The sequence below is a fragment of the Boeremia exigua genome (genome assembly GCF_020726555.1).
Source record: "Boeremia exigua strain MPI-SDFR-AT-0100 chromosome Unknown C7974scaffold_11, whole genome shotgun sequence".
In the NCBI taxonomy this organism is placed as follows: domain Eukaryota; kingdom Fungi; phylum Ascomycota; class Dothideomycetes; order Pleosporales; family Didymellaceae; genus Boeremia; species Boeremia exigua.
The window spans coordinates 616,173-638,487 of NW_025763528.1; the positions used below are offsets into that span (position 1 = coordinate 616,173).

A 22,315-nucleotide genomic window follows, 5' to 3' on the forward strand; every position below is an offset into this window, starting at 1 on the left:
CGTGCGGCCCATCTGCCGCGAGGTAGAAGGATGCAGCCCGTCTGTCGGCCCTGGAGGCGTTCGCGTTAGCCTCTTCCAATATCGTCTTCTCATTGGCCCGTTGCTGCTAAGTTGTCCAAGGCCAATCTCCACACATTTATTATTCCGAGTGTCACCGTCTTCACATCATCTTCCTTTATAAATGGGCAGCTTAGCAACTTCAAACGATCGCCACATAAGGAGCGCAATACGTGTCTCCGGAATTGGCACTGCCCGCCTGAAAGCACGAGCCCTCTGTGTCCACAAAAGTCCACTGGGGCGAGATGATTATTCAATGTATTGTGAAGTCAATTCATCACTCGCTGTGACTTTAATTACATCAGCATAGGTACGGAAGCGCTAGCTTCAATGAGCACTCCAAGACGATTCTGTGTAGTCAACTTCGAGGTTTGCACATGCACCCATTCTCTGCACAAAGACCTTACCAGCGATATTGAGTACCTCCCGCGTACGCACACTATATTAGTGCCCTACAGCTCGCGCAACCATCTCAGCAATCCGTCGCTTACAAAAGTCCCAAGCACAAGCCCCATACCAGTGCCACCACGAACAGCATACCAATCCACAATCCTCTAGATTCACGAGTACGTCAACACTCAATGGGTTCCAGACATCATAAATCTCACGCCGTATTCCAATGCTCAGGTTTCCGTCGAAGCCCCGTCGCAACGTGATCTCAGCGCCACACAGGCCGCATGAGGTCGTCACCTCGCACAGTTCCCCAGGACCCAGGAACATCGTCTGGTCATGCCCCTTCTTTTCTATGCGGCACAAGGAAACCAGAAGCTCGCACACACGTTCCTGCGAAGTCCGTAAATGCGGACAAATGTGCAGATCTGAGTTCTGCATGCGCGTTCTGAAGTCCCGCTCGGTTATCTCAGCGTGGAGTGGTAGCGTAAAAATGGGGTGGCTGATTTCGCAGAGAGCCGTCGTTCCCGAGTGGGTCTCCAAAAGACGAAAGACCGGCTCGCAGACCTTGTTTTGGATGGGCGGATGCGTCAATCCGTGATTTGCATCGTAATACAAGCCCCAAGCATCAAGAGTCAGATGCTCGCAGACCCTGAAGCGGCCAAAGGCACCAATGCAGATGCGGTTTTGCCCATCCGAACGATCGAGCTGCTTGGGCGCAAAGAGCGCGTTGTGATGGAGGGTTTTGTGGAAGCTGCACCACGCGACGTTTTCGATGCCTTTGAATTGTGCGATTCGGTGGGCTCGGTCAATCCGGAGTCTCGTGGTGAATGGAGATCGTGCAGGTCTCTGCTGCCATTTGTTCTTGGCGAGAAATGTGAATCTTCGACTGCTATGTGCATAGCTCAGCAGATCCGGGCCCTCCAAATATTGTGCAATCTCCAACTGGATCTCAGTGGGGAGTTGATAGTGTGCACATCCCTCGAAGTTTGCCTCTGTGTTGCGAGAAGCGCTGCGTCTCTGTCGGTGCTGTCTGATGAACCACTTGATACGTTCACAAATCGACAGCTTCAAGGCCACATGTAGGGTGGGTGAAATTTTCGACACTTGAGTGTCGTTCCAAATGGTAAACTTCTTACGGTATTCAGTTTCCATCTCCAGGAGCATCATGTCCAGGTTGTCCATGGTGACATTCACAGTGTAGACTGAAGAGAAATTGTGATGGCGAGGGTGAATGTTGTAGGGAGTGCAGAGAAGCACTGCACATTTCTACTCCAATTCTTTGTGGAAATCAACCCTCCGGTGTCTGGGAAAGCGGCCAGTCGCTGTCAAGCTGGAACCATGGTAGAGGGGCAGTATCTCTGTTCAGTGGGTCAGGGTCTAACCCTGGCCATGATAGTACATTAGGTCTCTGTAATGATTGCAAAGAAGATGGTATGTAGGCTTTGATAAATAGTAAAAATGTGAAGCTCCATTGCCTGCTTCCGCAGGCTGGTGACAAGATCACCACACAGCAGCAGCAGCGCCACCGACCAACGCCGCAAGCCTCACAGCATCAACCCCAAACCCACCCGCAGCACCCGTACTCGCCGGAGCGCTCCCACTCCCGGTGTTCGACGCGGTAGCTGCCGCTCCAGATCCACTGCCCTGGCTTGCACTCGCACCCGCACTCCCACTCCCACTCCCACTCGCCGAGGTAGCCACCGCGGCCTCACTCCCCACACTCCACACCATCGTCCCCTTGCCGCCCGTTCCCTCACTATTGCACGCCGGCGCCGTCCAAGTCTTCCACCCGCGGCCACACTGCAGCTCGCCAAACCGGCCCGCAGTAACAACCTCCACCGTCGCGAACGCCATCACGTTCCCCACCCGGTCTGGCTCAGGGCCCCACACAATCCCGCTGATAGGTCCGTCCGTGTTATCGTTCACGTCGCCGCTGATCTCCATATCACAAGACATCTTCGTAGCGGCGGTGTTGTAGTCACATGTCCACCATATACTGGCCGGCGGGTGGTCCTGGGTTTGGTGTAGGACATGGCGGGTGTTGGAGATGATGGAGTAGGTAGCCTCATTGGTGGCCCAGTTACATGTTTGGTATTTCTGGCCGTTGAAGAAGGATGAGGAGGCTGTGGAGGAGGGGCAGCCGAGGGCGAAGACGGTGGTTGTGGCGTCGGAAGAGATGATAGAGGCGACTGGGGGAAAGGTGCTTAGGCCCATGTGCCGCATGGAGTAGAGCGAGGGGTTGTTGGCCGGGCCGGGGAGCCACATTGTTAGGGATGAAGCAGATTGGGCATTTGCTGTGGCTGCTAGCGCAGCGGTAATTGTAAGGAATTGGCGCATGGTGACGATGAAGTGTTCCGCGTTTAGCTCAAGTTGGAAATGCGGGTACACGATGGACAATCTGGGGTTGAGAAAGTCGATTTGCTTGGATAAAGTTGAACTAGGCAAATGCTTCTTTTACGTCTCTCCTGAATTTGCGAAAACTTGGTTGCTTAGCCAATTGGCGGCCTGAGGCTAGCCTGATTGGTGACAGCATGAGTCTTGATTGGCGAGCGTCCTTGCTGTAACAGTGTAGGGCAGCCAGCGCTAGGAAATGCTCGTATTGATGTTAGACGTAGTCCTATCAGTCCCTATCAAACAACTACGCTGGCCTTGGGATAGAGATGCCTCACAGCATCTAAGAGTGGCTAAATTACCACCAATTGCAAGGCAAAGACCAAAGGATCAACAGGAATCTGTCTTACTAGTGCAGTTGCGCTCAAGTGAAGGCATCTGGTCGTTCTTTAGAACCCTACTATAAAGACTCCAGTCCTACAAAGCTGCCAAAAGACAGCTCAGACGCTCCTGGATGCGGTATGTTTGGAAGCGAAATAAATTTTGTCCTTGACGATGGGGCAGTGTTACGCGCCTTCCTATTTAGGTGTGGCTGTGAGAAATATGGACCTTCCAGACTTCTCAATTCCTGCCGGCATCGCGAAAATGAAAGTGTGTGGCTGAGAAACAGAGTGTCTCGTCGCCAGAGATGGCATGAATCCCATCCTGTACCTGGCCCCGAATATCGCGAAAGCCTGATCTTACATAGTACGTAGTGATGATGTTGTGATGCTCACTTGTACTTCCAGCCGTCGATCGCCCTCTGCTGCCACTCCACCTCCATATTCTCAGCGCAAGTCTGGCAAACAGCCATACGACACACGGCAATCTCGCATTCCCACACATTCTCGTTGCAGTCTTCGCCACACTTCTCGCAGAGGATGGGGATCTTCACGTGCTGCTTGGTACCAGTGTAGGTTTGTAGATAGGGCCTGACTTCCAGGCTGCCCACAACGGCATTGTCTGGCATGGTCTTTAAGTCGACGGGGTGAAAGATGTGGCCATTTTTGATGCACTGATGCTTCTGGTGCGACTGAATGGGCTTGAGCAAGTCGGAACGTGGCTGGATCGGGATCGTGAGTAGCGCCTCGTCGCTTTTGGGGAAGGGAGCGGGTGGTATCTCCTGGTCAGCCAGAACGTCTGGATCAATACGTGTAGAGACTGGGCGCTGCTTCGTGTTGTTGTAGTCTGATACCCAGTTCCCAATAAGCGAACGAGACTCCTCCGGTGTTAGCTTGGATTTTTTTGGTCTCATGAAAAAGTTGGGGTCGTCATCATGATGATAATTGATGGGACGCTGTGTGTTGATCAGTTGCTGTCCCTAATAATGATTTGTGTGAGAACAAACTTACACTTACTGGAGACGCATTCTCAGCAGAAGACGTAGCAGCCACCCCTTTGTCCTTGCGTTCGACAAGTGTAGGTTTGTCAGGAACCGGAGTGCTGCTGCCTACATTTGAGACTGGCTTCTTCTTCCTAGGCAGAATATCCACAAGCTTCACCATTCCCGGTGTAATCCTAGTGATTGTCATCAGCGTCGCTGTGTGCACAGTAGGCTCCTCGTTAAGATCGATGCTGCTGCGCAGTGATACCAGATCATCATCATCTCCGTCACTGGGCACCTTCTCGTGCTGGCATCCACCGGCCTTACAAGCATGGAACTCCGGTTTCATGTTTTCATGCTTGCGCCTCAGCTCCTCAACCTCTGAGTCGATTCTCGGCTTCTCAGCATCAACCCTGGCTTGTAATTTTTTATGAGCCTCAAGTCGCATCGCATCTTGAGTCGCATCGAGATAAGCATTTTCAACAGTCTGTAGAGGGCCCCTGGGGTACACGACTTTTCCCTTTTGCTGTAGTGCACGCCTAATGTCGACTTTGGTGCCTGGGTGAACGACATCGATCTCGTCCTCACCGTAAGCATGGTCCGTAGGTGAGAGGTCAGCCGGGTCAAGTTCGAACATATTGTGTGGCGGCATCGGCATCTTGGCCCCAGACTGAGGAGATACCACGGTAGGATTCTGGGGGGTCTGCGGGTCATCTGTACTGTATGAGCAATCTTCTTGTTCGTACTCAGAGATGATACCCAGCTCAGACAGGTCTTCACCTTCGTAATAGGCTGGGTGAAGGGATTCAGCGGAAGCCTCTGTTATGGGCGACATACGCTTGAGTTCTTTGGCGGTCTTCTTACGCGTACGTCGACGCTTCGTCGCGGCGGCCACGGACTGAGGCGCGGCTGGGATACGGAAGCGAGTTTCTTGAGGGCCGCTTTGATCAGTATGGCCTGCGTCTGCGCCAAGATCATATCGAGTAGTCGCAGCTGTAGTCTGCTGTGGTGAGTGCTTTATGCCTACTAATTTTGGTATCAGCGCGGGAACTCATTCTGTGGCGCTAGACTTACCGGCTTTTCCTCGCCTGGCCTCAGCTAGCTCTGCATCGTGTTTCTCCTCCTTAGTCTGTCTGCCTGTGCCTGGCTTCAATCCGGTCAGCAGTGGCAAGGAAGGTTGCTTCGTTAATCCTGTTCTAACCGGAGTTTTATCTTGGGAGACGCGAGTAGCCCTCTCATCTGGGATTTTGGCACGATGTGGGCTTTTAGGGACCGGGGGCTTTGGTTCAAGACCGAAAAACCTTGCAGCCTTGCTTGGTGTGGATGGAGGTAGGGGCGTTGTCGTGACCTGACCGTGTGAGGAACCATCCTGACACTCGTGTGCCTTTGGCTTCTTAATGCCAAACAGGCCTTGCTTCTTCTTAGTATCATTCGCTGTGAGCTTGGGTGAGGGAAAGGCCGAACCGTCAGCGTAGGTGTACGGTGTGCCAGGCCTGGAAACATCAGTCTCATTCTTGAATCGACTTCAACAGAGAGAACCTACATCTTGTCTTCGGAAGCTCCAGGCTCCTCTGGATTCTGATCTTGGTACTGGTCGAAGGTGTCGTCTACTTGCCTGTCGTGCTCATAGCCCGAGGTGAAGCTATCGACACCACTCTCCAAACTGGTAGCAGCCGAGCCTGGGTTTAGTAATGACATAGTGCCCGATTGTGACGGACCTGAGGTCGCACGGTGTCGACGGACTAGCTTGCGTCGCTGGCCTCCAACCCGTTGGGCTGGAAGAGCTGGCGTGTTGTTCTTGTTACCCGACATCGTGGGTCACAGTCAGTGGCGGCTGCCCAAATGGAAGGTGCGATTGCGGTGCGTTTGTAACGTGACAAGGCGAACTCAGCACGACGCGATAGAGCGCGTTGGCTGATGTGACTTTCGAAAGCGAGTGTGAACGACGCAGAAAAGTTCTTATTGTCAGTCGCGCGCGGAACACGTGGACGCGTGGTGAAAGTGAGGGTGAAAAGCGCGAGCCATGGCAACGTTGGCAAGCAAGACAGAGACATAGACAGACAAAAGCCCGACTGCAGAAATAGAATTGGCAGCAAACAAACAGTGGAATTATCTATGCAAACCATGATCAAATTTGGGTATATGTTAGCCGTAATCATGCAATCGCCTGTAGATGCAACCAAACCAAATACAACAACTGTCATGTCTAAGAGCACCAACACTACGAGTGCTCTCTATCCTTCGCCGTGCTCACTGACCTTGCAACGTGCTCAGTCACTCCGCTTCCACTCTGCGTGTCAGGGCTGCCTTCCAATGACCGTCTCAGGCCCACGTCGCTGAGATGTAGTGATGGACTGGCAGGTGGACTTGCTGCCACTTGATGACCTGGAGTAAGGACGGCCTGGCCAACAAGTGACGGATGCGAGTCTGGTTGTTTTGTCGTCTTGCTTGGCTGCCTAGGACTCGCACCTAGACCTCGATGGATGTCGACGAAAGGGGTTGGCTGGGCTGCTCCGGGTGCGCCCTGTAAGAAATCCGAAATCTCTTCGTCAGACGTTCCCTTTCCGTTGGGCGTAAGAGGCGGACCAGGCGACGTTGGTGATTTCGCGCCGCGCGGATACCCGAGTGCTAGGAACTTTTGAACTGCATTGCGCTCGTCATTGTCATCGTCTTCGTCACTAGTTGCACCATCGAAGTAATTGTCCCAATCTGCCGAGCTGCAGCTGCGAATAGAATCCGCAGTGTTCATGCGCTTTGGTGACCTGAAGGAATTCCCAAGTGGCGCTAGCTCATCGCGGACTTCCCTAAGCTCGCTTTCTGTGCGCTCAATGGGCGGTGAAATATCTTCTTGGCCTTTCACATGTTCACCGTCCTCCTTCACAGGGGCATCGACACCCTTGGCGCGATCGAGAGCAGGTTCTTCTTCGTCACGAGTCTGCGCAGAGTACGTATCTGCAAAGTGGGTGTCGCAGAGATGCTTAACGACTGGCCATCCGTAGGCATTGGCGAACATGCGGCGCACAACGATGTTGTTGTGCGCATCAGGCTCTAGTCGGACAAGAACCTTGCGCCAGGACAGATCTTTGTGGTATGCACGTGCGATCTTCTCCTCTACGCGTATATTCTCATCGGTAGTGGCGACAGACGCCTGCGATTTGCTGCTCTCGCCGGAGAAAGTACGATTGTTTGATCGTTTCCTTGCAGGGGGTGGCGGAATGTCTTCAGGGTGGTAGACGCGATCGTGGAAGATTGTGCGAGCGCGGGTGGAGGGGTCCATGATCCATGATGCAGGGGGAACAGGTGGGTTGATGATGTCTCCTGCAGACTCAAAGATTGTTGTTTTAGGTGGGGCCGCCGAGTTCTTTGATGGATCAAGGGTTGAGTCCCCGCGCGAAGCTATTGGGCGTTTCCTTGGCTGAGAGTCATGGGATGATGCCCCTTCAGCAGCAGCATCCTGCTGATCATCGTCTTTAAAGATCGTCTGACTGCGTGTGAACATCTTCTTGTCTCTTGCAGTGTGCTTTCCGGTGGGCCTGATATAGCTCCACCACTGCATCAGAGTGTTTTGCGGCTGGAAGTACTGGTCGGAGACGGGCACACCTGGGTTTCCTTGTACCGGTTCGTCTGGACTATGCTTTTGCCCGTCGAGGAACTGGTGAGCTGCAGGTTCTGAAGCAGTCACCCTGTCGTCCTCGTTGGTCACGTCTGCACCTGGAAGAGGCACAGCAGTATCGTCTCCATTACCAGACGGTGATTCTGTCTCATCGTTGTCGTTTTGGAAGCCTATTCTCGAAGGGTTTGGCGATGAGTTCTGACCTGTCAATTGGCTGAAGCCCCATACAGCAACACTTCCGATCAATCCGTTCTCTCTCCGGGCCTTTTCTACTTTCCCTAATCCTCTCCAGTCCAGAAACAAAAGACAGCTTGTCCGAAGTGGTACAACACCGTCATTGACGACATTGGAATACACAGTCCGATTCCGGAACATGCGCAATACTACATGTGCCGGTCCGGTGGGTAGGATGCGAAGAAGGGGTTTGGTACCGGGGTCTTCTTGCTCTTGGTGTTGCGACTGTCCTCCAAATCCACTGACCATAGCAGTCCATCCACTCTTGGCCAAAGTAGGAGCTCTCCAAGTCAGACCGAGGTCCTGTCCAGTTCTACCTACCAAGCCAAAATCAAGGGCAAATTTGACGTAAATTGGATTCTCGTTGCTGAGCCCGAGCATAGGTGACGCCATGGCAATGAAGTTGATAGGTTTGATGTGCTCGAAAAATTCGGGCGAGTGTTTGTAAATGTATGCTATGGCGTAAGTTTGAATGAGTCCTCCCAGAGAATGGCCGATGAAGCTAATGCTGGTGAACTTATACGCGCGCTTCCGCTTGTGCGCAAGAGGCTTAAAATGTATGCCACTACCTTCGTGAGCCGGTTGCCCTTCATCGGCCTTGTCTTTGGTCGGTGAGAAGGGGTTCAGCTTTTGTCCCACGGACTTCTTAATCGGCAGGTACGGTTGGTCTGGGTAGGTAAGTCGCAGGACGTGCTTAGCGAGACGCTTTCCTAGATACTGGATGCCACGTTCAGTGCGAACAACATTTCCATCGAAGCCGCGAACGATCACATCTTCTTCGTCATCGTCCTGTTCGTCATCCGGAATGTCTTCTTGGCCGCCGGACAAGGGTGCTGTGGATGTGTCTAACTTGCTATTGGTCTGCGATTTCTGCCCTCTTTGCTCTTGTCGCCGCCTCCGTCGGTCGTCACGGGCCTGCTTTGCGGTCGCATCGATGCTCTCCTTCAAGTACAGCATGTCAGCCCCAAGGTTACTGTGTAACCCGTGCGTGACCATGACAAGATGGACATTCTTTTGCTTAGGTAGGTCCTCCTTCTGCTCTGTCTCTACGTCTTTTGACTTGCGCCTGTCGGAGTGGCTCTCCTCGTCCTTGCATTCTGGCAGCTCTGGCTTGTTCCACAGACTCGTCGTGTCATCAACAACCAATTTGATCGCCTTGGAGAAGACGCCCTTCGGCTGCGCAGGGTGACTCGATGCATGAGATTTCCTGCCCTGCTGGTGGTCCTGGACCTTGCCTGGTATTCCGGAGCTGTTTCCTGTGACGGCCGTGAAGCCAAGGTCGAGAGACCTTTCGTCGCGGGCGACCAACAACTCATAGCTCACGGAGGCTGAGTTGGAGAAGATGATTTGGGAATCAACCTCAATAATCCACGTCGCGCTCTTAGGGGTGCCATCGAAGTTCCTCCATTCGTCACCTTGTCTGATGTGTTCCGGGACGGTCAGCCTGGCGTTCCAGTAGCCTCCGGCCTTCAGGTTTGGCTCGAACTCGGGGACGCCGTAGGTCTTGGGAGACTCGACTTTTTTATTGGGGTTGAAGGTGGAGGGGTATGCGGCGACGTGCACGGTGTACGGGCCGTGGAGATAAGCGGCTCGCAGCGGGAGGGCAGAGGTGTTGCGTATGCGCACATGCAGGAAGGCAGGCGCGGGGAGGATGCGGTCTTCACTGGGGGTATATGTGACCGTGTAGCTGCAGGATATGTCTTAGCACTCGATGCGACCAAACTGGGGAAACTTCCGCGGGCAGCTTAGACCTACCGCACAACCTCGCCAACCTTGACGCTGCCCGTCTGGTGCAGCAGCAGCATTTTGCGCGCGCGCTTTTCCTCGGCCTGGATCTCCCTTTGCGACGGCGTGAGCAGAAAATAGGAAGCCCCAGGGCGCGAGTCGGTTTGCGCGAGGGAATAGGTGCGAGGCGTGAGCAGCATTTAGCGGCTCTAGCAGCAGCGGTCGGTAGCGGGCGGCGCTGACGAGTACGGATGCTCGCGGCGCGTCATCAGGGCCCTGCGTAAGGAGGTCGATCGTGCGCTACGTGCTCTTGCGGGGCCGCAGGGAAGTGCTGTGTGGGTTATAGGGGTTGTTTGGGCTGATTTGCTGCTGGTCACATGTATAGCGGAGCGATGAGCTGCGTCATTGCTCGCGTGGCCATCCTCCCTGTGGCGTGCCTCACCATCCTGAAGCATTAGCTTCGACATGCAAGTCTCTAGTCAGCCTTGCGCACGCCGACATCACAGATAGCCAAGACATCCATTAAGAGCAGGGCCAGTGCATGGGTAGGTGTCGAGCGCTCCTGCCACAACCGTGATGATGGGAAGGCGCTTGGACCCAACCTCACTTCTTCACCTCCACGAGCCTCGTCGTGGGGGGTCACGAAAGCTGCCATATTGAGATATCAGGGCAGACGCTCGAGGATCCTTGATTATTGGATTCAGAACCAATTATCAACATAAGCAAGTAAACAACCTTATGGCGGCTGTCACCATCAGCAGTCATGGGACTCATGGAGAGTGAGCCGGGGCTGCGTGATGCAGGTAGGATTGACCAATTGCCTGCACAGACTTGGAAGGAGCCATGATCTATTGAGTCCAGGCAACTACTGAAGCAATTACTTCAGCAAGGGGAAATGACAAAGTAGGTGAAGACATCACTGTGTACGAGACCAGTTCTGCATTCCGATTCTACTCCCACTTTTGTGTATGCCATTTTCTATCTCCCCCCAAGCTCTCCCCAACAAATACATCGAACCACATTTTCGTCAAAGGCAGCAACAACCAAATCCCCCTTCCCTACTCCTCCCCCACAACCTCCACGAACTGGTCAACAAACGGCATGGACGAATCGCTCATGACGTCCTTCTCGAACACGACCTTGCGGCCGTCGAAGACGCGCCACATAGCGTATCCGCTTTCCTGATAGTACAAGGCCTCCGCCTTCGTGCAGATGCGCCAGGTGACGGGCGGCGAAAGTGAGGCGTGGACGATGTACGCGGGCTGGTCGGGTTTACCGAGGAGAGCGTGCGACCACTGCGCTGTCTCGCGCGAGTGGCCATGGCCGGAGGGTGGGAGAACTGGGGTGTGTGAGTTGCAAGGTAGGAGCAGTGTGGGGTAGGGAGGAGTTACCCAGGCTGTTTGGGGAAGTGTTCGTGGACATGATATTGAAAGTAGGCGAACTTGAGATTTTTGAGGTCTGTGGTACGCACTCGAGATCCGTTGAGGTGTGTGGTGTAGGAAGGAGCGCCTTGGGTCGGCGATGAAGGCTTTATATATAAGTCGGGCTCGTCTTTGGCCTTCACCTCAGCTACCTGACATTCACTGCCTGTGCTAATCAGGCTACAACCAAGGATCAGCTATACAGCAGGCAGTTCTATTGTTCTATTGTGTGTGACCCTCGCTGCACACCTCCGTACCAGCTTGGCAATTCTCAATTTTCCAAGTCGCGCTGAACAATACCATGCACGGGGTGTAGCATTTCCCACTTGTATGCTTTTCCCTACCTCGTGAATTCTCACCAGGGCTGTGAGATCCACTTCTCCCACGCCACCGAGCCTCGAACTAGCTGACTTCTGGATATTCCTTGATATTGTCCAATAACAACCATGAGCCCAGTGCTGCAATTTTCGATCCCAAAAGCCTTTTTGTGCACCACTGAGCCCCTTACCCGGTGCCTCTTGGTATTGTGCCATGCTTCGCAATCTCAGACCCTTCGACCTCCTTGTGGATGTCCATTGAGACTGATACGCACATGCCCACCTAGTAAGCTGGTGCGTTTCTTATTTGTCTGAGCTCATGATGTTATTCGAGGCATCGCCAGCGGAGGCTGAGTCACGATACTCAGAGGCGGTCTTTATGGTGAGTTTGGCGCGTAGTTTTACAGAGGCATCAAGCTCCTTCGGCTGCTGAAATAGCGAAGAAAGTTGTGATGGCCCGTCGTGCTCTGTCTGGCCGCGTCTCAAGCCAATTAGATTGTTCTTCTATCTCCAAACCATCGTTCGCCATCTTTGACAGTCCAGTGCTCAAGGAATCGGAAGGGCTGTGGCTCGAGGAATTTTCGGAACAACGAATCCTCTTCTAACCATTGTATAGTACAGTATGAGCCCACCCTTTTGAAGATACTCCTTGCATAGTCTATAGCCACAATCATCAGCCCCGCACTCGACACACATGTAAAACCCATTCCATTGTGAAAGATCTATATGATCTGTACGGCCCAAAGATCTGTGTCCTGATTCCAACTTCGCACAGTGTCTAGTTTCCAGTCTCCGTCCCACGAATCTGATTTCGTCCTGGTGTCTAGATGGCGACCATCACCCAAGCGGAATGGGTATCTATCAGTTGTTTCTCCGTTAAACTGAGATTGAATTAATGCTGGAGCGGGCACTGTCACTCGCAGCATCTGCGCATTCACCATGAGCGTTTGTGTTAGTATAATGCCATACACCTGCTGAGACTTCGTAAACGAAATAGACACAACGCCATGATCTATATAGAGGTTGGAAGGATGGTCTGGGTCTAACAACGGTGTGCCGTCTGAAGCTTCGCCTTCAATGCATTCCCAACGCAACTGATCCTGACCAAATCGAAGGACACGTCGAGATGAGCACTGTTCTTGTACCATCCAGTCACGGGAGAATGAGGGGCTCAGACTTTCAAGATGAGGAAAAGCAATCAGAAATTTTGAACCATTCTCCTCATTGCCCAAGAGCGAGCCCCGGCCGGCTCGCAAATAGTCTTTCGTTGCTGTTGTGTGCCTTGACAGCAGCGAGTGTTAATTCCGACTATCGATAGATCTTGCCCATTTACTGGGATCCCTAAGCCCAATTAGCATCTGAATCCTGGATGATGCAGAGCGAGTCAATCCACAAGCGTTCAAAGCCCATATAAACTGTGACTTGCAGTGCTTCGAACAAAGTCTTAGGTAGTTGACATAACGGACTTTCGTGTCGGCCTGCATATATAACAAGGCTCGGCTCACGTCTTGTTTGCCGAGCCTCAGTCTGACGTACCTAGGTAGACAACCTGTACAATTCCCTTTGAACACCACCCCCTACCTCCTCCCCAGATCAACATCCAATACCCTCACCATCCTCCCGTCTCCCTCCCCCTCTCTCTCCACGCCAAAAAACGGCGCAACAGCCTCCCCAACAACGCCCTCAAACAGCCCCGCAACCACCCCACTCAACTCCTCCCCCGTCTGCCGGAAATCAGGAAACGCATTGACCTCGAGCAGATACGTATTCAGCGCGCCATCCGCCTCAATGCCGACCATGAAATCCAGCCCGAACACCTCAAACGCGTTCGGCAGCGGCTGAAAATGGATGCTCATGCCCCGCGCCGCAGCTTCGAAGGTCTCGGCCGTGATGGCCTTGATTTGGTCAAAGACGCGATCTTTCCAGTCACGCGGCGCGTCCGGGTGTGAAGGGAGCGCCTCGGGCAGGTCCCAGAACAGGCCGACGGAGCCGTCGCGGTCGCCGGAGTCCTGCAGACAGGTGTTTGTGAGGTGGGCGCGTAGGGCTTCGTCGCGGGCGGCGGGGGAGTCGAAGGGGGTGGTCCAAGGGGGCGAGTAGGGGCTTGCGGCGAAGAGGGCGAGCATGGGCTTGTAGATTGAGACGCGGAGGGCGCCGGTGGCGAGGATGTAGGTGCGGATGTGGAATTTGCGGAGTTGGGTAGGGTCGCCGGGGGGCGCGAGGAGGAGGGGCGGGTGGATGTAGGGTTGGGCAACGAAGTGGCGGAGTTGGCTTGTGACGATGCCGTCGTTGTCGTCGGTTCGCCCTGTGTCACTTCGGGCGTCTTCCTCCTCCTCTTCATCATCGCTCTCGGGATCCCACTCCTCGAAGATTTCTGTCAGCTCTTCTTCGCTCGAGAATAATCTAATGCCCTGTCCTCTGTCACTCATCCCTGGCTTCAGAATCCACCACTCGCGCTTCTCCTTCTCGTCCTCTCCAAACTGCTCATTGCGCGCCCAGCTCTCCTTCAGTTCCCACGCCTCAACAAGCGCGTCATCCAAAAACTCTGCGTAGTCAACTTCAAACTCCACACTCGGCTTCGCGCCGCTCTTCAACGCACTATCGGGGTACTTCGTGATCCAGTTTGCAATGGTAGTGCTGAGGTAGTGTTTTCTGATGAGCGCTTTTCGAATGACGTATGCGTTGGCCAGGGACTTGGAGTTTGACATGAGATGATCCCAGTCGATAGACTCGTATTGTACAAACTGGAGACATGGTGTTGATGAAGAAGGAAGATCCTTAAGCGATTTGATGAGCTTGTAAGACGAAGCGGGAAGACACTTCTCAAGTGCTGAGAGAATAAGGGGCTGAACGTAGGGGTCTTCGTAGTCGATGAGTGCGTGGATTGGTGCATCCGAGGCTGGAGAAGTTGATGCCATGTTAAAGCACGTGCCTTGCTCCTCGTAATTATCAAGTGTTCCCTGCTCTTTCTCTAATGACGCGATGTTGCTATAGGTTATTCAGGACAGGAAGTGCAAAAAACTATCGATTCAAGGAGAAGACCTAGATCAGGTCTATGGATACTGTTGTACACTAAGAAACTCGTCACTGTGGTATCAGTCAGGGCCATCCAACCCCAAAACGCAAATTCGCCCACCCTCGCTTAGCCCAACCAATCAGCGGGTCGCATTTTAAACGCCATAATCGTTGCCAACCTTCTTGCTGCGTGACAATCATACACAAGGAGAACCAGAAGATCAAGTATGATCTGGTGGGAAATTATACGACTTCCAAATCGTCATCGTCATCATCCATATCCATGGCTGCAATGAGCCCGACATCGAGACCTCCAAGGCTCTCGCGGCCGGGCTCACGGATGCCTTTCTCGGGCAGTAGCAGACGTGCTTTCTTCTTCGCTGGACTGCTTGCTCTTGTTCCGCGCAGAGCAGAATCAGGGCGACTCTTGGTTGGTGAGAGAGCGCGAGGTTTCTGTGGCGACAGAACAAGGGTCCGTCTGCTGGCGCCCGCCCAACCGACAGGGGCACTGGTGCTGGCAGCGGTCTTGGTCGCGTTAGAGTACTTTCGTTTCGACGGTATAAGAGAACCACTAGCTTTTCGGTTCAGAGAAACGTCGGCTGCCTTCCGGTTTAGGAGGCCTTTGTAGTCGCACTCCGTGGCCTTCTCCTGTCTTGCGTTGGCCAGCTCCTGGGAAATTGTAGTGGAAAGCGGTGCCGAGGGGTTTGTTCTCCTCTTTAGGTAGTCGCCACCTGTGGTGCCTTCTCCCATTTCGCCCAGTCTTTTGGCCAAGTCTCGCTCCTTCTCTTTTGCGGCAAGCTGTCTGCGGTGACGCTCTTCGCGACTACCACCACGCTCAAAGCCTTGGTCGTCTTTGTCCAGCATGCGCGCAGCACCGCCAGGTCTTGGCGCAATGAACATTGTCTCGTGCAGGAACCTGTCGTGGTATTTGCCTTCTTTACGCAGGGCATCGCCTTGGAACCCATTTGGAGGCTTTCGGCCAAACATGCCACCCCCACTACCCCCACCGCCTCCAGTGCCAACCATGCCATTTATCTCCATGCGGCCTCTCTTACTTTTCTCGACTTGCAACGCTAGATGAAATTCACAGAACTCAGTCTTGCGTCCGTCGATCCATTGCCCGCATTCTTTGCCGTCCTTCTTCTTGGCATGACAAAAGTCCAGGTCTCTTGCAACACCGATCTCAAGTATAGTATCGTCGGAATTCGTAAGCTTTAGAGAGAACTTCCCGCTATTACGATCCTTGGGTGGCATGATGTCGGGGTTCAGAATGGCGACCAGCGTGCCAATGGGCAGCTTCCAGAAATGCTCGTAGCCGCTGTCGAATAAGAAGAGGTCGAGTTCCCATTTCATATCCGTCAGTCGTATGACCATAAACTTGCCATGCTCTTTGCGTTCCTGGTTGCCTCGGCTGTTGTCTCGAGCTGAGTTTTGAGTATCGCGAGGAGAGGACTTGGAGCAGATCACGCCCATAACGACATAGTCGTGCTCCCAGTCCGGCGGATCGTAAGCAGGCCCTTTGACGGTTTTCAAGAGCTGCGGTATCGTAAACACCGTCTTGCCTTCCAGCGTGCGTGTGACGACACTATGCTGCATCTCGCGCGACTTCAGATGCAGGCCTGATAGCGACTCGAAGCTAGGACCGTCGAAGCTGTCACTGCGCTGCGCAATCTCCTCGTACTTGGAGAAACTCGAGGTGGTTGCTGGCGCCGGGAAACTCTTTGGTCTTGACACAGAAGATGGTGGACGTGCGTCAGGTATCGAGCCTCGTCGTGGTGTGGGCGCGCTCTCTTGCGAGCTCAACAGTCGGCTATGCGTCCTGCTGTGCGTTTTCAGCCCTGGTGGTGGCATGTCTGTGAACGAGCTGCGCGTCTGCGGGATATCGGCGAAAGAGGTCCGTGTTTGTGGCACGTCTGCGAATGAAGTCCTTGTCTGCGGAGTATTGGCGAAGGAGCTCCGCGTTTGGGGCACGTCTGTGAAAGAGCTTCGTGTCGGCATATCCGTAAATGAGACCCTTGTCTGCGGCATGTTTGCGAAAGAGCTCTGCGTATCCGAAGTGAACGAAGAGCCTCGTGACGACGGTGGCCGCTCGCGTTTGAGCCCTGCGATACTGCTCGACCCAAACCCTCTCGCCTTCCTCTCCTCATGCCTCTGCTCGTTCTCCTCGCGCTGCTTCTCCTTGACCCTGCTCTCGGCAATGCGCTCGCTGAACGACTTGATCCTCGGTGTTCCCACCGCACCAGTAGTGTTGGAGCGAGCGATCCCGTTCGTGGCTCGAATCTGGCCAGGACGCTTAAGGCTGACGTCAGACGCCTTGAGGCCCTTGTCGATGCCGAGCAGTACGCGCGCAGGGCTTCGCGGCTCGGTTGGCTTATGTCGAGCTCGCATGGGCGACACAGGCACCTGCACGTCGGCATCTGATCGTGGCCGCTCGGTCCGGCGCAGTCCAGCTGCGGTGACGGGGCGCGACGGTATTGCGCGGCTCTCAGGCTCGGTTTTGCGAGCCTTCTGCAGCTGTTTCAACTTCAGGCGAGCCTCGATGGCCTGTAACTTCAGCTGCAGTGTCTCCTCGTCCTCGTCCTCGGTGGTGTCGCCATCGTCGTGCGCCTGGGGCTGCGACACGGGCCGGCGCTTCGCAGGCGACGGCGACACGGAACTGCGCGCGCGGCGCTCCTCGTAGCGGCGGCGGCCCGACGGCGAGCTGATCAGGGCCTCGTAGGGGGACTTGGGCGGCCAGTTTGGGGGGTTGGTTGTGCCTGTGCCTGTCAGCGTGGATCTGCTTGCGGGGAATCAAACCACGCACCCTTGGCTTTGGGGCTCTCCCGCACGATCATGATCGCTGGTGTGTGTGTGGAAGGGTTCTGCCTGGCGCGCCCATTTCTTGCGCCAACAAGTTGGAGTGGGGAGGGAGGGTGTGAACGCTTGGGGCGGGCCTGTGCAGTGTGGATATGTCAGGCCGGTTTTGGCGTGTTGACTCGCTGTTGTTGTTTGCCGTGGAATTAAGGTTGCGGCTCGAGTGCGATCTGAGATGAAACGACAGGGGTCCGCGTGAATTCGCGTGCCGCGTCGCGTTCGCGTACCACTTACAGGACTCAGCCGCTGGAAATAGTTTGGACAGTCTTGCTTTCAATTGTTTTCTTGGGTACAGCAGTAGGACTATCATCGCTTAAACATCATATACACGCATCCCAGGGCACCATGGCAAGAGCCACACGCGCAAAACCTGCGCCGAAAGAGGCTACTCCCGAACCAACACCATCCACCACAAAACCGCTCCCAGCAGCCACGTCGAATCCGCCAAAGCTTTTCATCCTCCCCAAAGACACGTCCAGCGATGCGCGAATAGTCACCCTCGATGATCCTGCCACCAGCACACCCTCGCGCTACTACTTCTGTCCATCGAAAGGCTTTTACGAATTCACCCGCATCGCCGCACCGAAGAAAGCCTGCCGGAGCTGGCTGATCACAAGTGAAGACGACAAAGCACTAGGGAATGAAAAGATCGATGATGAAGAGGCGGCAGAGAAGAAAGAAGACACAGAAACTGGCCTGGGAAGCGGCTTCGTAACAAAAAACGCCGACCTCTTCCTCGCAACGCCCATCGACCTGCTCTTCCTGATTCTGCCAGCGCTAGCCCCAAAGTCAGCAAAAGAAGCGAAACAGCACTTCCGCGAACTCGATGACTACACCGACATGCTCTCTGCGTCGTCACGGCACTGGCGGACCCTGCTCGCGCAATACCCAACCCTCAAAGGCATGTTGGAGAAGAAGATGCGCGCTCTGTGCGACACCGTCGACGCTGGCGACGAGACAATGTACCGCATATCGCCGACCAAGCTGCACGCGCTCCTCGTCGCCAAGGCAGAGCGCATGGTCCAGCACGGCCTGCCGCCGAGCATGGAAGACAAATTCGTCAAATCCGTACTCGACATCCCCGTCATGAGCATCCGCCGCGACGACAGCAGTCTCAGCGCCGTGCCCGCGGACCCAGAGTTCCAGCCCACGGAACCCACAGAACCCACAGTGGCTGACGCTGACGCTGACGCCGACGCCGATGCCCCCGCGCCTCCTTCCCTCACAACACCCCCCGAGGTCCCACACCTCCTCCGCCTCAAGACAGCACTCACCTACCTCACCACCGCATACCTCCCGCCGCTCCTGCGCCCCGCCATCCTCACCGCCCCCACCCCGGACTTCACCCCGCTCACCACACACCTCGCGGCGCTCGCGAAACTCAAAGCCGAGGCCGCGGCGCTGCGCAGCATCAGCGACAACATCAGCCGCAAGCGCGGGATCGAGATGGACGAGGAGCGGTTGGCGGAGCGCGAGGAGAAGAAGAGGAAGAAGGAGGATGAGGAGAAGCGGAAGAAGAGTGAGAGTCTCGCAGTCAAGAAGTTGAGGAGCGTGGACACGAGGGGGATGAGGAAGATGAGTGCGTTTTTCAGTGCGGTGCCGAAGAAGTGAGTAGGCCTGCGGTCATTGGAGAGGGCTGTGTAGTGTAGATGATGTGTAATTGTATGGATGTGTGTGGTGTTTATCGGTGTTTGATTGTGTGCTTCTTTCTAGCTAAGTGTTGCGGACTGTGTCGGCCGCTGATAGACGCGAGTGGCCGCGCTGGTCTCGCCGATGCTATCCCTGATCCTCCGCGCGCTATGCAAAACGCAGATGCAATATGCAGATGCAATATGCAGATGCAAATCTCCCCATTACGCTCGCAAACATACCTTCCGCGCTCGGTAGGACAAACCCCCACCTCCACGCGCGCTAAATGCTGGGTATCCTGTGCTGATTGATCGCTAAGTTGGACGTCCATATAACGCCAGTGAAAACAAGATAACGCGAGCGCGGTACTGCAGACCAGCCAAGCAGCAAGAGCTGATCGGACGAGGTGTAGCTATCCAACACTCGGATGCAGGTCAAGTAAATCAAATCAAGAACGGGCTGGGCCTTGTTAGAGGCTGTCAATGGACATGGAAGAGGCGGAATGCTCACTGCGAGACTTCTTGCCCGCTTCGCCCAATAGTGGAGAGCCGCTGCGCTTGGCTCCGCGCGAAGAGCTGCCGGAGCTGTGAGCAGACTTGACGCGTGTCCAAGAGTCAAAAGAGATTTCTGATGAACGTTAGTCGGGCTCAAAGTGAAGAATGGATTCAGGAAAACGCACCTCGCTTGGCCTTGCGCACAGTCGGAGGCGGAGTTGCTTCCTGGAAGGAGTCTGAGATCGACATGATCATCTTGCCCTTGCCGCGGCTTGGAGTTGCGATGGGGGTCTCGATGTCGGTGGTGGCCTCTTCCTCCTCGTCCTCTGACACCTCGCCGTTTTCAAGCTTCTTCTGCTTGATCTCTGCCTGGAAGAGCAGCTTCGGCTTGATAGACGAGCGTGTCAGCGGGCGACGCGATGCAGGACCGGCCTGGCGGAGGAGTTGAAGATCGTCTGCAGACACGTCCTCCTCAGTGAGCTCATCGGACGGATGGTCATCGTGGAACTTGCGGAAAATCTTCTTTCCGCGGCTATCATTCGTTAGTGAAGATCTGCGGGTTAGGAAACAAATGCACTTACAAGATGTAGATCATGCCCTCCTCGCGGTTCACAGCTTCCTCCATCTCTTCGGCCTTTACGTCTTCGGCCTTCGCGTCCTTCTTGCGCCTCTGGGGAGCGGCCTTCGCCTTTGCTTTCGCCTTTGCCTTTCCTTTGCCCTTCTTCGTGACGAACGGGTTTTCCTCGTCGTCCTCGTCAGCAGTGGGAATGCGCTCCTTGGAGTCGGTGTAGATCTCGATCTTCTCTGACGACGCGCCGGCGTCTTCGAAGCTGTTCAGAGAGTAGATGTTCTTGGTGGACTTGCGCGCCTTTCGTGGAGTCGCTTCCTCGATGCTGGTGGGGCGACTGGGGAACAAAACGCGTGCTGTGGGCCGGATCGACTCCTCGGAGTGCATCGCGCGTTTGCGTGGCGTCTTCGCCGGGGTGGGGAGCATGCCTGGGGCCATTGACGCGAGGAAGCGACGCCCTGATGTCGGCGGAGGTTGATCCGAGTCGGAGTCCGGTGCTGCTGCTGCAGGGAAGAGCGCGCGACGCGTCGAGTGCGGTGTGCGGTGCTTGGGTGGAGAGACTGGCGAGGATGGTGGTGAAAGCGTGAAATTGGAAGTGCGCGCGACAGATTTCCTCGAAGACGCGGTGGGCGTGACGTCGCGCCTGGTCCGTGGGGTACGCGCTGAGTCCGTTTGCTCGAGGTGAACGCCGCGTTGTGCGGCGACGCGACTGGAGCGGCGCGGGGAAAACGGTTCCCAATTGTCACCGTGCAAGGGCGCCGGTGGCGTGTGCACCCGGCGCGGGGGCGACGGCGTGCGATTCATGGTGAAGTGAAGGGAGGTGGTTCGTGGTGTGGAGTGCAGTCACGGTGCGCGTTTACACGAGATCCAAAATCAAAACAAGCTAGGACCGAGCTCTGGACAGGCGCTTAACGGTCGCAGTGTACAACGTTCGGGTGATCAGGGGCGCAGTGCGGCGTATCGATACGGATAGGTGATGGTGACGGTGAAGTGGAGCTGGACGGGCCTGGCTACGATATGGGCTGGCGTGCATTGAGCGTGGAGGAGGTTGGTGAGGCTGGACGGAAGGCGCCAAGCACCCAATCGCCCCTTGCGTGCCGCGTCTGACCCCACCAACGCCGCCATGGCCGAGCAACAACAAAACACGTGCAGCCGGAATTGATTGGGTGGGACAACGACGTGCTGAAACTCGCAACTCAGCCATCATGGTGCAGCCACCCAACATGGACGACCTCAGCCTCTCCGACTCGGACACGGACGCCCTCTTCGACACGCCCGCCGCGCGCAAGAACAAGCAGCGCGCCCAGGATGCAGGCGCCGACGGCGAGGGTGCAGCAGCAGGCAAGGCGCGCGCAGCAGAGTCGCATTACACCACAGAAGAGGCCAGAGAAGCGGCGCTGCGGCGAGAGCTCGAGAGCGTGCGCAATGTCAACAAAGTGATCGAGGGCGTCGTCGAGAGCCTGCAGAAGGCCAAGGACAACATGGGTGTATGTGTCGCAGGCCATTGACGCGCCCAGCATGCTGACAGCGACAGACCGTCTCGAAGACAGTGCAGAACGCTTCCACGCTCCTCCAAACATGGACGCGCATTCTCTCCCAGACCGAGCACAATCAGCGACTCATCCTGAACCCACAATGGCAGGGTGCCACACAGGACGTGCTCGACATCGAAGAAGAGGAGAGCCACAGGAAGCAGGCCGTCGAACGTCGAGCAGCAGAAGAGCAGGCACGGCGAGAGGCTGCAGCGAGAAAGGCGGAAGAGGATCGCAGGAGAGCAGAGGCAGGGCCGCCCAAGCCAGCAGTCAGAGGGAGAGGCAGAGGCACGCGACCACGCGGCACCCCAGCATCGACCACCACAGGTGGTTATGTTGGCGTCGGAGGGCAGACTGGACGTGGCGTCAGTCGCGGCGACTCAACGAGAGGCCGCGCCGGCAGTGGCATTGGGCGAGGACTGCGCGGACGTGGGAGAGGCAGAGGGACTGAATGAGCGCCATGCTGGACCATGCAGCGCCAGATACAACAATGATACCCAATACGACATATCAGCCAATTCTTCAGTCTCCAAACCATACGCATGACAGTGTTCCATGCGCAAAACGTACAGCGAGGCAAACTCCGGAATACCATTCGGAGACATGCAAAATCACAACGCCAAAGACCATCTCTCGCCTAACCATTTGTTGAACAGACACCGACGGGATGCCACACAAGGTCATCAGGATGCATGCCCCAGCTTGGTCGCGCGTCATGGTTCGCGCGCGTGCCTGTCTTCTTGTCTTTTTGGGTTAGTTTGTCGGCTGCGGTC

The 22,315-nt window shown here is 55.2% G+C and overlaps 8 protein-coding genes across 8 annotated transcripts; 2 read left to right on the plus strand and 6 right to left on the minus strand.

Moving 5' to 3' along the window:
- Positions 1 to 1,950: 1,950 nt before the first annotated feature.
- Positions 1,951 to 2,998, minus strand: C7974DRAFT_427459 (uncharacterized protein; the record flags this gene model as incomplete). Its single annotated transcript, XM_046144563.1, has 1 exon — positions 1,951 to 2,998. Exon 1 carries the CDS (start codon positions 2,785 to 2,787, stop codon positions 1,951 to 1,953), a length of 837 nt encoding a protein of 278 aa, XP_045993290.1. The 5' UTR covers positions 2,788 to 2,998.
- A 555-nt stretch (positions 2,999 to 3,553) lies between these two features.
- On the minus strand, positions 3,554 to 5,956 carry C7974DRAFT_442220 (uncharacterized protein; the record flags this gene model as incomplete). The annotated part of the gene is made up of 4 exons (XM_046145396.1): positions 3,554 to 4,117; positions 4,179 to 5,170; positions 5,219 to 5,637; positions 5,688 to 5,956. The coding sequence occupies 4 exons, from the start codon at positions 5,954 to 5,956 to the stop codon at positions 3,554 to 3,556; spliced, it is 2,244 nt and encodes a 747-aa protein (XP_045993291.1).
- Positions 5,957 to 6,211: 255 nt separating this feature from the next.
- C7974DRAFT_474959 (putative serine esterase-domain-containing protein) lies at positions 6,212 to 10,231 on the minus strand. Its single transcript, XM_046146622.1, has 2 exons — positions 9,747 to 10,231; positions 6,212 to 9,678 (listed from the first exon to the last, which is right to left on the minus strand). The coding sequence occupies exons 1-2, from the start codon at positions 9,914 to 9,916 to the stop codon at positions 6,366 to 6,368; spliced, it is 3,483 nt and encodes a 1,160-aa protein (XP_045993292.1). The 5' UTR covers positions 9,917 to 10,231; the 3' UTR covers positions 6,212 to 6,365.
- A 521-nt stretch (positions 10,232 to 10,752) lies between these two features.
- C7974DRAFT_442221 (uncharacterized protein) lies at positions 10,753 to 11,138 on the minus strand (the record flags this gene model as incomplete). The annotated part of the gene is made up of 2 exons (XM_046145397.1): positions 10,753 to 11,055; positions 11,108 to 11,138. 2 exons carry the CDS (start codon positions 11,136 to 11,138, stop codon positions 10,775 to 10,777), a joined length of 312 nt encoding a protein of 103 aa, XP_045993293.1. The 3' UTR covers positions 10,753 to 10,774.
- A 1,893-nt stretch (positions 11,139 to 13,031) lies between these two features.
- C7974DRAFT_474960 (tubulin-tyrosine ligase family-domain-containing protein) lies at positions 13,032 to 17,542 on the minus strand (the record flags this gene model as incomplete). The annotated part of the gene is made up of 4 exons (XM_046146623.1): positions 17,270 to 17,542; positions 14,716 to 17,228; positions 14,588 to 14,652; positions 13,032 to 14,439 (listed from the first exon to the last, which is right to left on the minus strand). Exons 1-4 carry the CDS (start codon positions 17,298 to 17,300, stop codon positions 13,032 to 13,034), a joined length of 4,017 nt encoding a protein of 1,338 aa, XP_045993294.1. The 5' UTR covers positions 17,301 to 17,542.
- On the plus strand, positions 17,483 to 19,163 carry C7974DRAFT_45607 (ribonuclease H2, subunit B). The gene has a single exon (XM_046145994.1). It carries the CDS (start codon positions 17,665 to 17,667, stop codon positions 18,928 to 18,930), a length of 1,266 nt encoding a protein of 421 aa, XP_045993295.1. The 5' UTR covers positions 17,483 to 17,664; the 3' UTR covers positions 18,931 to 19,163.
- A 254-nt stretch (positions 19,164 to 19,417) lies between these two features.
- Positions 19,418 to 20,814, minus strand: C7974DRAFT_416623 (uncharacterized protein; the record flags this gene model as incomplete). Its single annotated transcript, XM_046144003.1, has 3 exons — positions 19,418 to 19,575; positions 19,628 to 19,974; positions 20,024 to 20,814. 3 exons carry the CDS (start codon positions 20,812 to 20,814, stop codon positions 19,418 to 19,420), a joined length of 1,296 nt encoding a protein of 431 aa, XP_045993296.1.
- A 343-nt stretch (positions 20,815 to 21,157) lies between these two features.
- C7974DRAFT_45621 (DASH complex subunit Duo1-domain-containing protein) lies at positions 21,158 to 22,230 on the plus strand. Its single transcript, XM_046146003.1, has 2 exons — positions 21,158 to 21,497; positions 21,545 to 22,230. Exons 1-2 carry the CDS (start codon positions 21,216 to 21,218, stop codon positions 21,995 to 21,997), a joined length of 735 nt encoding a protein of 244 aa, XP_045993297.1. The 5' UTR covers positions 21,158 to 21,215; the 3' UTR covers positions 21,998 to 22,230.
- Positions 22,231 to 22,315: the final 85 nt, after the last annotated feature.

Excerpts from the sequence above, each read along its gene's own strand:
- C7974DRAFT_45621 (XM_046146003.1), top strand. The coding sequence starts at position 21,216 with ATGGTGCAGCCACCCAACATGGACGACCTCAGCCTCTCCGACTCGGAC. Across the intron at positions 21,498-21,544 it reads AGGCCAAGGACAACATGGGT|ACCGTCTCGAAGACAGTGCA; the intron begins GTATGTGTCGCA and ends TGACAGCGACAG.
- C7974DRAFT_474959 (XM_046146622.1), bottom strand. The coding sequence starts at position 9,916 with ATGCTGCTCACGCCTCGCACCTATTCCCTCGCGCAAACCGACTCGCGC. Across the intron at positions 9,679-9,746 it reads AAGGTTGGCGAGGTTGTGCG|CTACACGGTCACATATACCC; the intron begins GTAGGTCTAAGC and ends CATATCCTGCAG.
- C7974DRAFT_45607 (XM_046145994.1), top strand. The coding sequence starts at position 17,665 with ATGGCAAGAGCCACACGCGCAAAACCTGCGCCGAAAGAGGCTACTCCC.